We start from the raw sequence: 13,456 nt of genomic DNA, 5'->3' as shown, positions 1-13,456 counted from the left end.
CACACTGTCATAGTCTTTTCTGATGCTAATAACAACACCAAAGACTGGATACATTTTAAAGAAGAGAGGTTTATTCGGGCTCATGGTAAAAGCCCAAGGATCCACATCTGGTGATGGCCTTATGGTTGGCAGAGTCAGAGGCAGTGCAGGGCATCACATGGCATAAGACAAAGAGCAAAGCCACCAAGATCTGATCCTGGGGGCTCCACCCTGATGGTCTTCTCTAATTCTTATCACCTCTGAACACAGTTAGATCGAGTTTCTACCTTCTCTGTACATCACAGTGGCAATTAAATTACAACATGAGTGCTGGAGGGGAAAACCATATTCAAATTATAGCACACCCATTGCTTTTTAAATCTTTATTTGCTGTTTCAATAAGTTTAAGGCATCTCTTCTGAACAGATACCAAGGTCACCTCTCTTTCTCTCCCCGCCCCCGCAACCCCTTTGCCAGGCTAATCCTGAAAGGCCCTGGGGAAGGGGATCACTGTAACTTCCCAGGTCCCTGCCCTAAGCGTGAAGGGTCCTTCTCAAACACTCTTCCATAGAGGGCCGTAACTAAGACAGGCAAAGGGACTCCACTTCTGCTCCTTAGACGTCCATCTCTTGAAACCTAATGAAAGAAAGCAAAGGATTAATTCCAATGCAGAGCTTGGTTTCCAGCCAGGGGCTTTGCTTGGCAACAACGATCCTGCTAAAGCAGCACAGGGTTGTAAAAAGCAGGCAGGATTTGGGATCCAAAGACTCAGGCTTATGTTTTAGATCAAATAATAGAGGGACTTTGACTGAAAGTGTGGCAAATAATTCTCCTTCACAGGTGATCAAATAAGATAATGTATTTTTTTTTAAAAAAGTGCTCTTTAAGCTCATAAAACACTCTACGATTATTAACTATTACTATCATTATAACAAATTCTCAAAGTAAAACACTCAAGAAATAAATCATAGATGCATCTTTAAAAATATTTTTTAGTTGTAGATGGACACAATACACAATACCTTTATTTTATTTATTTTTATGTGGTGCTGAGAATCAAACCCAGTGCCTCACACATGCTAGGCAAGCACTCTACCACTGAACCACAACGGCAGCCCCTCAGAAACATTTTTAATGTACCATATTTAACATGAACATTCTATAATATGCAAAGGAGCAGGACATTAGTTGCCATTATCAGCAGTCAATACATCAAGTTTAATTTCTCTGTGATTTCAGTGCTGCCTTGGATTTCAACATCACACTTCTGAAGAAAAATGAAGCCCAACTCCTCTACCACAGCACAAAGACAATCTAAAGCCACAACTCGTTCCTCCCATCATTTCCATATATTTTTCAGGTGTTTCTCAAAGAATGTGAATGACAATGTTTTGATACGGTCCCATTATTTCAAAGATTATCATTATGCGGTTCTACCACATCTGCACAAAGAAAAGTCATCTTGAAAACCTCCTACCTCATAATGTCTTTCAGGGACAAGCTGACTCCCACTCAGGACGATCTGTGGGAAAACGTAGCTCGTCGCAAATGTGCTGCTGAGGGAGAACTCTTCAAACTTAGTAAAAGCTGACCCCAAGGGCTCCCCGCAAGTTCTCAGGGCCGTGGTTTGGCATTTCAGGAATGTACATATCTAAGCAGGAAAAAGAAAAGTAGTCATAAAAATTTGGAACTATTTTCTCATTTGAATACACAATTTCAGAGTAGAGGAATATTTAAGTTGTCTTTTAAGTAGTGTCAACTTCAGCCACAACTTATTAGTGAATCCTAATGCCAATTCAGTGGATCCAGATTTATTATTTTTAGTGAAGACAATGGAATAGAGTAGGATTCTTTAAATCAGAGTGTATTTCACATAATTATAACTACTTCAAATTCTAATTTGATTGTTTCATAAACAGTTTAGTTAAATATCTCTTTTAGAGGTTTGGCCATGTGGCTAAAATGGGTCACAATTGAAAACATGAGACCCCAGTTGAAGGTGATTTGAAAAATACCACTTGACCTGGTGGAAAAAGAATAAACAAAAGTTTCAGCTTTTTAAACTTGAAACTTGACCCGCTGAGAACTAATCAATCTACTTTATGTTTTTACCTTGCTGCCAAGAAAATTAACTCTGTTCTGGCTATGATGATATAAATTTGAGTGTTCCAGGTGAAAAAAAATCAATGATAAATGTAACGTTATACCAATTATGACCGACTCTAGCACAATTTTTAAAGACAGGTAATGATGACCTAGAAGAAACACTTATAGTACTTAGCGAAGCAATATACTGATGTATGTCTACCTGTAAATAGTATTGGCCTTCTACGGTGTGCAGTCCATCAAAAGCGCCCAGGGCATAGACCTCATCGGCTCGATTCTCAGACATCTTGTAAGATAAGTGACAACACAGGTCCTTCTGGCAAACTGTGTAATTTCCCATGTTTTCTTTAAGTTCAATGAAGGTGAACTCATCAAAATAAATCATCCCTGGAAAATCCAGCTGATCAGAAGGGAAGGGCTTGACACTTTTGGCATAAGCACTCCAGTCAATGGCTGCAGGGTAGGCGGGATCGCTGCGAGGCTGAGACTTCAGCTCTGACAGCATCAGTTGGCCGCTCTCTGTTTCCATGTCATAGTGATACACTTTGACCGCTTCTGGGGCATAGATTCCACTCCCTATGGCCAACAACAACAACAACAAAATGCAAGTGTTGGTTTCAATTTTATTTACTTCTTTGTGTTGCTGGGGATGGAACTTAGGGCAAATGCTAGGCAAATGCTCTACCACTGACCTACACCCCCAGTTCTCAATTTTTTAAGGTGACATGCTGCTAAACTATTCCCCTGTGAAATTAAGGTTATTAAGGCATAAGCATTTTTGAAGACAGTTAGGGAGATGGCTATTGTATTGGCCCATGTTTTCCCTAAAGTGCTGCTGAAATTTTCATTAACCTGGAGAGCTCTTTGTTTTTCTTAATCTTTCCTCTTCTAAGCAACTTTAACAAGAAATTAGAACATTCTCCCAAATATGAAGGGTAATTTCAGCTCCCCACTGATCTAGTTCATTTATTTGTGTCTGGGAGTCCTTATTTTCATCAACAAATAAGTAGTCAGGAGGGCAAGAGGGGAGTGTGCATAAACTTGAACTTGAATACTTTAAAGGCTAAACTCTAAAAACCTGATAAGTCTAAAATGATTTTAACATCTGAACAATAAGATTTATTTCGTGATTGCAGTAGATGTTGGCTGGGACATTCCTTAGACCTGGCTCTGATTTTACTTATCTTGACTTCTCTCTTCCCCTCATATAAGACTGAGATAATGTTTTCCTCTTTTATTTACAAGAATAAAGTTCTTAAGTAGAACCAATATTATCATTAATTTTATAGTGACAGAATTAATACATGCATCAATCATTAAAGAAAAATGTGGCTTCTGTTTTGCAGGCCCTGCCCTTTGCCCCTCTGTCTTCTCTGTGCAGTGGGCAGCTCTCCTGTCACCGTTGTTTACCCACTAAAAATGTATGCCTGCTCCATGTCCATCTCCTCTCGCTCCTTGGTTGGAACCACTGCCAGGTGAGAGCCTCGGCGACTTGGCCGTCTAGTCACCCGATCTCACTTGTCACTAGCAGCAGCTTCCAAATCAATGCCATTTCAAGAGACATCAACACAACAGCCACACTCACTGGGGCTGGGAATGCCACATTTGGGGTGGCTGCTCTGGGGTTGGGATTAGCACTGTGCTTGGAAGCCTCACCACTGGTTATGAGCAAGCCAAGATCCTTCTCTGCAGCAATAGCTCTCTACACTATTCTGGGGTTTGCCCCTAGGAGGCCATGGGCTCTTTTGTCTGATGGTGTCCTTTCCCATCCTCTTCACCAAGTGAAGGGGCCACCGCCCCCACCAGTAAGTAGTTGCTCCTGTCTCTCATGTCCCTTCTGCCCTCTATGTTCCTTGTCCTAAATCTCCGCAGGCAATCTGGGGAAAGTGGTTGGCTCAGGGTTGATAAATACTGTTAGGAAAGGAAGAAAAGGGAGGAGAAGGAAAAGTGTGGCTTGAAAATCAGAAAAGAGTTCCCAAGACCGTCACTGCCACTCCGTGCGTGACTGGCATGAGTTACCTGTCATGTGCATGCTGGTGTTGTGGGTATTTGCAGCCAGCAGGTTGATGCCCATGGCTCTAGCCCAGGCTGAATGGAATGGGACAGCAGAGAGGAGGGGCAGTATGTTGTACCAGGCCGTGGGGTAGAGAACACTGTCCACCTGGAACTCATTCACCACCACCACAGCTGGGTGGTGAGAAAAAATATCAAAGCAAGTGAAGATGCCAAACTTCCCAAAGGGAGTGTCAAAAGTCACCAGTTCTGGATCCTTAGGGAAATCAAACTGAATTTCTGGGGCAAAAAGATTGTACTGTTAACAAAAAGCAGAGAAAGGGGAAATCAGTATAAAGCAAACTGCCAACGGATGTGATCAACACCCAAAAAAAAAAAAAAAAAAAAAAAAAAAAAATCTTTCCTCCAAAGTATACTGACTTGCACATTTAAAACTGTTACACATGGATTTTCACAACTCATGCCCACTATTACACCTATGAGAATTTTTAACTGACCTTAATCAAAAAACTTGCCTTTCTACCACCAATGAGTGAAGCTATGTCTACAAGTGATCTTTAAGATGTGAATATTTCTATCTTAAAATCACAGGATGAAGTCTTGAATTTTATCATTTTCAGGTTATTTCCTGTGTTCTTCCAATATCAACACCACTCCCTATGTGAAGTCTAATGCATATAAATAAAATAAACTTTGTCGTGTCTCCCTGTGATACTGCTAATAAGTGAGATAGATTTAAAATTAATTTAGACAATGCAATAACTAAACCTTGTTAATCAATAAGCTATGAGTAATTATTTTTCAGCCTGATTATGGGTCCAAAGGTCCACTTAACCTGGGCTCAGGAGTTCAGCATATGCTTGGATCAGGATTTTATTTGTCTGATGTACACGTAGGTGAGCTCTCCCTTGAGCTACTTCCCCACGCCCTCTGCTCAGCTCTAGTTCCTCCATTCACCCCCAGGTGGTAGTGCATCCTTCGTCCTTAGGTGAACGGATGGAACCTAGGAGACCATGTACACTCTCCCTGTGGATTTTGTTCATAAGAATATGAACTCTGTGCTCCAAAAATGTCATAGACTTAAATAGGGGTTTTCAATCTGGAGACAATAAATGGGCTTTTCTGGAGAGAAAAGGTCCAGGCATTCAGCAGGTTCTCTACTGGGTCCATGCCAGCCAGTCAACCCTCCTGCTTGAATGAATTTGAAATAGAGATGAAAAGTAGAATGGTGGATGCCAGGGGCTGGGTGGTCAGGCAATAGGGGTCATTGCCTAATGGGAATAGAATTTCAGATGCACAAGGTGAAAAGAATTCTGGAGATAGATGATAGTGATGGTTGCATAACAATATGAATAGTTAATACCATTGAATTGTGTACTTAAAATAGCTGAAATGATACATTTTGTGTTATGTGTATTTTGCAATAATAATAATAATAATAATAATAATAATAATAGTTGTGAACTTGGTGTTGCTGTAGTCTGTGGCTTCTAAAAGGAAAGTCACCCTGAAAAACAGCTGTTAACAATAGCAAAAAGGGCCAGAGGGATGACAATATGGTTTGACCTTTTGAGTGACAGACTGCACCTGAAACAAGCCCCATTCTTATCATGATACTATTCATTCAGGTTCTGTTATTGTTTGGATCTGGAATGTTCTCCAAAGGCTCATGCGTTGAAAGCCTGGTTCTCAAAGCAGCAATGTTCAGATGTGGGGTTTTTTGGAAAGTGAATGTATCATGAGGGATCTGATCACATCAGTGGGTTAATCCACTGATGGGTTCATAACTGAATGGACTATTGGGAGGGGATGGAAAATGTGGGAGATGGGGACAAATTAGAAGAAACACTCATGGGAAAATATAGGCTATTGAGGTATTTCCTGAAAGAGTATCTTGTGTCTCTAGCCTCCTTCCTCGCTCCTTCTCTCTTTTTTCTGTATTCCTGGGAATCGAACCCAGTACTTACCACATGCTAGGCAAGCACTCCACCACTGAGCATCAACTCTCTCTTTCTCTTTATTACCTGCCATCATGAGATGAGAAGCTCTGCTTCACTATCTGCTCCTTTTCAAGATGTTTTGCCTCTTCAAAGGCCCAAAGCAATGGAGCCAAGTGACCACAAATGGAAACCTCAGAAACTGTGAGTCAAAATATATCTTTTCTACCTTAAGTTGATTTTCTCAAGTATTTTGTCACAGCGACAAAGTTAGCTAACACAAGTACATAAGCAGAGAATTTCCATTCTTTTTAAAGCCAATTTCTTTGGGGATTATGTTTCATTGCAATCAAATAAGTCCTAATGGAATAGATGGGAGCTTAGTATGAAATATTAACAAATGGGGCCAAAAGACTGACTCTGACACTAAATCATGGATGAAAAATGCTATTTCTCCTTTCTCAGAGAATATTAAAATATTTGTGAGGCTATTATCACATCTGCTTTTATATTCTGCCATATTCTATTTTATGACTAAATCAAACCTGAAACCCTTCTTTTGGATTGAAACAAATTAAATCCCCTTTCCAACTAGAATTACTAATGATTATAAGATGCATCCAGAACCATTTTCTTCCCAGCATTCAACAAACAAACATGTATGTATATCACAGGCAAAGAAAGTCAAGTTTTTCTAAGGCAAAAGTAATTCTCACCTTATGGTAGCGAGCTACCAGCCTACCCTTAGAATCAAACACCACATCAGTGTTGTACTGGTAACGGCCATCAGGGGGACAGTGAGGGTCACTGGCATTGCATGGCTTCTTGTCCCCAATATTTGCCACAACATAGATAGAGTTGTCCTTGGCAAGGCAGCTGAGTCTCTCTTGCACAGGTGTATAGCCAAACCTAATTCAAAAAACATTGCCTCTGACTTATTTATTTTAGTGATTTCCAGAATGTCAAATAAAACTTTATTTGCCTGCTTCCTACAACATGGCAGCTCTAGGTCAAGAATCAACAGAAAAGATTTTTAAAACTCAGATGAAATATAGTGCCCATCTTTTTGAAAGTTAACTTTCTGAACGTGCCAGATTCCAGATACCAGTGCAAGACTGAAGAGCAGAAGGGATGGAGGAGGCAGGGGAGGAGGAGGAGAAGCAACACTGTCTCTTATGAAGTGCAACCAGGAAGGCGAGAGAAGGGCTTGAAATTTAGCAGATTCTCTTGTGCAAATGGCCTCGTCTATAAACCCTAATTCTACACATTTGCTAATAGGAGATGGCACAAGAGACAGATGACAAAAAAAATAGTTGGTCCTGTGCAGGCCATCTTCTATAGAGAATCAAGGCAGCACTGTGCAGTGGAAATGTCAACAAACGACACCTTACAGTGCTGGCTCAGCTTTCTCATCTGTCACATATGACATACAGCTTTATATCTTAGCACTCGTGGGAAAAATATAGACCATGAAATTGCTTTTCAGAGTCATGCCAAATTCATCCATATTGGGGGATATTTATCCTAAAAATAAGAAGGGAATGTAGTGAGGTGACAGTTACCTTTAAATATTTAAAGGATTCTCATTTAGGGATATGGGTCATGTATATGAATGTAACATACAAGGTAGAACAAAGACCAAAGGAAGTTACAAGAGGGAAGGGGTTCAGCAGAAAATAAGATAAGAAGTGTTTAGAAACCAGACCACTGTTGGTGAAAAAGGGAATCTACTAGTCTCTGAAAGTTTCAGCATAACATGGTGAAATCAGGCACTCAGCATGCTTAATCCAAGTGGCTGTTTTAATTCCCGCTGATATAATTATCAAGTACAAGACCATAAACCTCCTTTTCTTCTTGTAGTTAAAATGCAGAGTGACAGGGATGCAAGGTTGGTTCAACATCAGGAAATCAATAAACGTAATTCACCATATTAATAGACTTAAAGTCAAGAATCACATGATTATTTCAATAGATGCAGAAAAAGCATTTGATAAAATACAGCACCCCTTCATGCTCAAAACACTAGAAAAAATAGGGATAGTGGGAACATTCCTTAACATTGTAAAGGCCATTTATGCTAAACCCATGGCTAATATCATTCTAAATGGTGAAAAACAGAAAGCATTCCCCCTAAAAACTGGAACAAGGCAGGGATGCCCTCTTTCACCACTTCTATTCAACATCGTTCTTGAGACTCTGGCCAGAGCAATTAGACAAACCAAAGAAATTAAAGGGATACGAATTGGAAAAGAAGAACTCAAACTATCCCTGTTCGCTGATGACATGATTATATATTTAGAGGAACCTGGAAATTCCACCAGAAAACTCTTAGAACTCATAAGTGAATTCAGTAAAGTAGCAGGTTACAAGATCAATGCCCCTAAATCCAACACATTTTTATACATAAGTGGTGAATCTTCAGAAAGAGAAATTAGGAAAACTACCCCATTCACAATAGCCTCGAAAAAAATAAAATACTTGGGAATCAATCTCACAAAAGAGGTGAAAGACCTCTACAATGAGAACTATACAACACTAAAGAAAGAAATTAAAGAACACCTTAGAAGATGGAAAGATCTTCCATGTTCTTGGATAGGAAGAATTAATATTGTCAAAATGGCCATACTACCTAAAGTGCTATACAAATTCAATGCAATTCCAATTAAAATCCCAATGATGTACCTTACAGAAATAGAGCAAGCAATTATGAAATTCATCTGGAAGAATAAGAAACCCAGAATAGCTAAAGCAATACTTAGCAGGAAGAGTGAAACAGGGGGTATTGCAATACCAGATCTTCAACTCTACTACAAAGCAATAGTAACAAAAACGGCATGGTATTGGTACCAAAATAGAAAGGTAGATCAATGGTACAGAATAGAGGACACGGACACAAACCCAAATAAATACAATTTTCTCATACTAGACAAAGGGGCCAAAAATATGCAATGGAGAAAAGATAGCCTCTTCAACAAATGGTGCTGGGAGAATTGGAAATCCATATGCAACAGAATGAAACTAAACCCATATCTCTCACCATGCACGAAACTCAACTCAAAATGGATTAAGGACCTCGGAATCAGACCAGAGACCCTGCAGATTATAGAAGAAAAAGTATGTCCAAATCTTCACCTTGTTGGTCTAGGATCAGACTTCCTTAACAGGACTCCCATAGCACAAGAAATAAAAGCAAGAATCAATAACTGGGATAGATTCAAACTAAAAAGCTTTCTCTCAGCAAAGGAAACTATCAGCAATGCGAAGAAAGAGCCTACAGAGTGGGAGAATATCTTTGCCAATCATACTTCAGATAGAGCACTAATCTCCAGAATCTATAAAGAACTCAAAAAACTCTACTCCAAGAATTCAAATAATCCAGTTGACAAATGGGCTAAGGAAATGAATAGACACTTCACAGAAGAAGATCTACAAGCAATCAACAAACATATGGAAAAATGTTCCACATCTCTAGTAATAGGAGAAATGCAAATCCAAACCACCCTAAGATTCCATCTCACCCCAATTAGAATGGCGATTATCAAGAATACGGGCAACAACAGGTGTTGGCGAGGATGTGGGGAGAAAGGTACACTCATACATTGCTGGTGGGGCTGCAAATTAGTGCAGCCACTCTGGAAAGCAGTGTGGAGATTCCTTAGAAAACTTGGAATGGACCCTCCATTTGACCCAGCTATCCCACTCCTTGGCCTATACTCAAAGGACTTAAAATCAGCATACTACAGAGATACAGCCACATCAATGTTCATAGCTGCTCAATTCACAATAGCCAGACTGTGGAACCAACCTAGATGCCCTTCAATTGATGAGTGGATAAAGAAGCTGTGGTATATATATACAATGGAATATTACTCAGCCATAAAGAATGATAAAATTATGGCATTTGCAGGCAAATGGATGAAATTGGAGAATATCATGCTAAGTGAGATAAGCCAATCTCAAAAAGCCAAGGGACGAATGATATCGCTAATAAGTGGAGGATGACACATAATGGCGGGGAGGGAAGGGTTAGTGTTAGGGTTAGAGTTAGGGTTAGGGAGGGGGGCAAGTATGGAGGAAGGAAGTACTGTATAGAGGGTAAAAAGGGGTGGGAGGGGTGGGGGGAAGGGAAAAAATAACAGAATGAATCAAACAACATTACTCTATGTAATTTATGATTACACAAATGGAATGCCTCTATGCCATGTACAAACAGAGAAACAACATGTATCCCATTTGTTTACAATAAAAAATAAATAAAAAATAAAAATTAAAAAAAGATGGAAAATAAAGACAGCACTATATACTGTGTTCAGAAAAAAAAAAAAAATGCAGAGTGAATGCTGAGGCAAGATGATCCCAAGTTCAAATCCAGTCTCAGCAAAAGTGAGGTGCTAAGCAACTCAGTAAGACCCTGTCTCTAAATAAAATACAAAATAGAGCTGGGGATGTGGCTCAGTGGTTGAGTGCCCCTGAGTTCAACCCCTGGTATTAAAAAAAAAAAAAATGCGGAGAGATAACTGATATCAGTAGTAATAGATTGGAGGTGCACAGTACAACAGAGACAGTATCTGGGACCAGGAAGTGCTCAGTAAATAAATTATAATAATAAACTGTAATTATTAGAAGGTGATCTTGTGTAATGATGGTTTTATGCCTTTTGAGGCTAGTCACAATCTCTTCATGATTTCTCAGTCCCTCTGAAAGGGACAGATTAATGACTTATTAGTTTAGGCCTTTTTTTCCTTCAAGAAATATTACCATTATTTATATTCATTAAAATCTTTAATAAGTCTGCCACGTAATTTTTTAATTTTTCTTTTGTTGGCTAAATACTAACTCCTCATGAAAAATGCCCAAGAAGTTGTTGGACATGTCACCATTCTAAGTAGTAGTATTTAAATCCATATGCATGACCACATAGCCCTTTATCAGAGATAAATATTACCAGGGAAGAAACTGCACCTTTCTTTTCCAATGTTATCATTATAGTAAATACTAGACTTCTCCTTAGTTAAAACACAGAGTGTGAATGTGTCCACTGGACTCCCGAAAGTGTCACTGGTCATTTACTTTCTCAAGTTAAAATAATTCATCTAACACTAATTATCAGGCTTATGACCATGCTTTCCTTAGGAAAGTTATTTTTACCAGCTTATTCTACTAGTCAAATATTTTAATATAAGCCTTTTGAATTATGCAAATAGCAACTGCTTTTTGCTTTGAAAGTCTCATAAGCAAGTAGATGTTGAGTCATGATTACATGGTTTCTGTAAACACAAATTATGCAATGTTTAGAGAATATTTTCCCAAAGCTGAAAATCTTGAGGCTTGACCCACATAGCAGATTTGGCATATCATAGCACTGGACTTGTCCTCCACTTGCTTCCATATGGTCAATACTATTAAGTTCCTCTTTTTGCACATAGACATAATTATGAACAGGTGCATATAAATACAGAATTAGCAAATTAAGTTACTTTTGAAATTTTCTCGCTTAAATTACATAGTAGCTATTTTAGAAGTAAACAGCACCTAATATAATCTCTTTCATAAATATTTCTTATTTACTGTACACATTTTCTTTAAAGAAAGTTATACCTAAACCATGACTATTAATAGTTACTAGACTCTAAGGACAAAATGCAAAAAAGTTTGGACTCAGTTCCTTTTGTTTAAAAAAAAATGCTATAGTGACAGCTAACAATGAAGAAAGCACTTCAGTAAACATTTGAAACTCTTGTCTACTCTGTAAAGGAAGTAGAGAATAAATTTTATTATCCACTTTACAAATAAAGAAAAGAACAGAAATGCCAAGCATTTAGGTTATATGCCCCGTATCACTCAGCATAGGAAGCAGTAAAATGTGGAATCAGAAACAGTACTTCCTGCAGGGTGCTGTGGCACATGTCTGTAATCCCAACAGCTCTAGAGGCTGAAGCAGGAGGATGGAAAGTTCAAAGCCAGCCTCAGCAACATCAAGGAGCTAAGCAACTCAGTGAGACCCTGTCTCTAAATAAAATATAAAATAGGGTTGGGGATGTAGCTCAGTGGTCGAGTGCCCTTAAGTTTAGTTCCAGGTACCTGCCCCACTAACAAACTTACAGTGCTTCAGGTCCCATGCAATTTCCATTCACCTGGTTAATTATGCTGTAAATCACAGTGATAGCAACACTCTTTGGAAATATAGACTCATTCACCCTTTTTTTTTAAACCATTCCTGTGAAGGACAGAGGTGTTCACAAATGAGCCAACTCACTTGTATCTGACAACATAAGATGTAGATAGTACAACTTTCTTGCTTGCTGAACCCAATTAACTATATTTATTATAAAAATTGTGTACACACATAAGGAAATAGCAACAAATAACTACTCAAGCATCATGATCTTAGGTCATCCACCAAATAGGAGACACACCAGATGATACACATTATGAAACAGCAGTAGTATCAGAGTCCAATGGAATAGACTAGCTATTTGTCAGCAAAATTACTAGTCAAGTTTAGTGAATTTGCTGTGGGTATCTGACAATATCACAATCCTTCTGTTCAAAAAAACTAAGGGCAGTGACATGACATTACCTCTGGGGATCTCTACATGGAATCCAGTTCACTTCAGGGGCGGGTATATCTTCCAAATAGGGGTCAATGCTCTCCCTGGTGAAGACCCAACCATAGATTCCATCTTCTGGGGTTACAATGATGTGAGCACCCTGCTCAAGCCAAGTGGGAACAAAGAAGTTTATCATAAATTCTAAATACCTACACACTTTCCAAGTTTTAAATCCCTTTTACCCAGCCAGGATAAAAATGACAATACCTGCTTGGCTGCCAGCTTGACAGCTTTCTCTAACACATCTATGTTCTTGTTCATCAGGAGCAAAGCTTCTTCCTTTGAAACGGGTTTTTCTGTTCTGTTTGGCAATATAACAGCATGCTCATACACTGCAGCAATGAAAGTGTCCAGTGCACAAACACTTGGAACCAAAAAGGCAAAGATCACCACACATTTTGAAAAACGCAATGCAATCATAACTAAAATTTAGTGGACTTCAAAAAACAAACTCAGATTCTTAAACTTATACCAAAGGAAAAACATGTACTTTAAATCCCTGCCAGTAGCCAGCTACTTTTATTTTCTCATGAATACATTATGCAACGTGGAATTGAGAAAAGGATGTTGTACAAGAAAACTGACAGCCAGAAATACATGATTGGATGGACTCAAGTGCGCAGAGTTATTGTTGACATTGCTTAGGGGTCAACCCATCTCTAGAAGTGGTGAATCACCCAGATGAGTCCACCCCAACCCAAACACACTGGCAGGTGAACTCTTTTCTTTTAGTAAGATAAATTTTTCTGGTAAGCCGATATTTCCATAATAGGGTCAATATTGGACGATCGTAGTACCGATTTGAGAATC

At 39.0% G+C, this 13,456-nt stretch overlaps 1 protein-coding gene across 2 annotated transcripts; it reads right to left on the bottom strand.

Moving 5' to 3' along the window:
* Positions 1-240: 240 nt before the first annotated feature.
* LOC306665032 (vascular non-inflammatory molecule 3-like) lies at positions 241-13,151 on the bottom strand. Of its 2 annotated transcripts, XM_079146248.1 has the most exons (7): positions 12,854-13,151; positions 12,616-12,746; positions 6,752-6,944; positions 4,105-4,396; positions 2,288-2,661; positions 1,457-1,630; positions 241-615 (listed from the first exon to the last, which is right to left on the bottom strand). In XM_079146248.1, the coding sequence occupies exons 1-7, from the start codon at positions 13,064-13,066 to the stop codon at positions 487-489; spliced, it is 1,506 nt and encodes a 501-aa protein (XP_079002374.1). In that variant the 5' UTR covers positions 13,067-13,151; the 3' UTR covers positions 241-486. The 2 variants fall into 2 exon arrangements, with proteins under 2 accessions (XP_079002374.1, XP_079002375.1); XM_079146249.1 differs by lacking the exons at positions 241-615; positions 1,457-1,630 and adding an exon at positions 1,648-2,002.
* Positions 13,152-13,456: the final 305 nt, after the last annotated feature.

Source organism: Sciurus vulgaris, assembly GCF_902686455.1.
Source record: "Sciurus vulgaris genome assembly, chromosome: 7".
NCBI classification, from domain to species: Eukaryota; Metazoa; Chordata; class Mammalia; order Rodentia; family Sciuridae; genus Sciurus; species Sciurus vulgaris.
The sequence above is the reverse complement of the archived record's forward strand: the minus strand, read 5'-3'. Positions and strand labels throughout refer to the sequence as shown.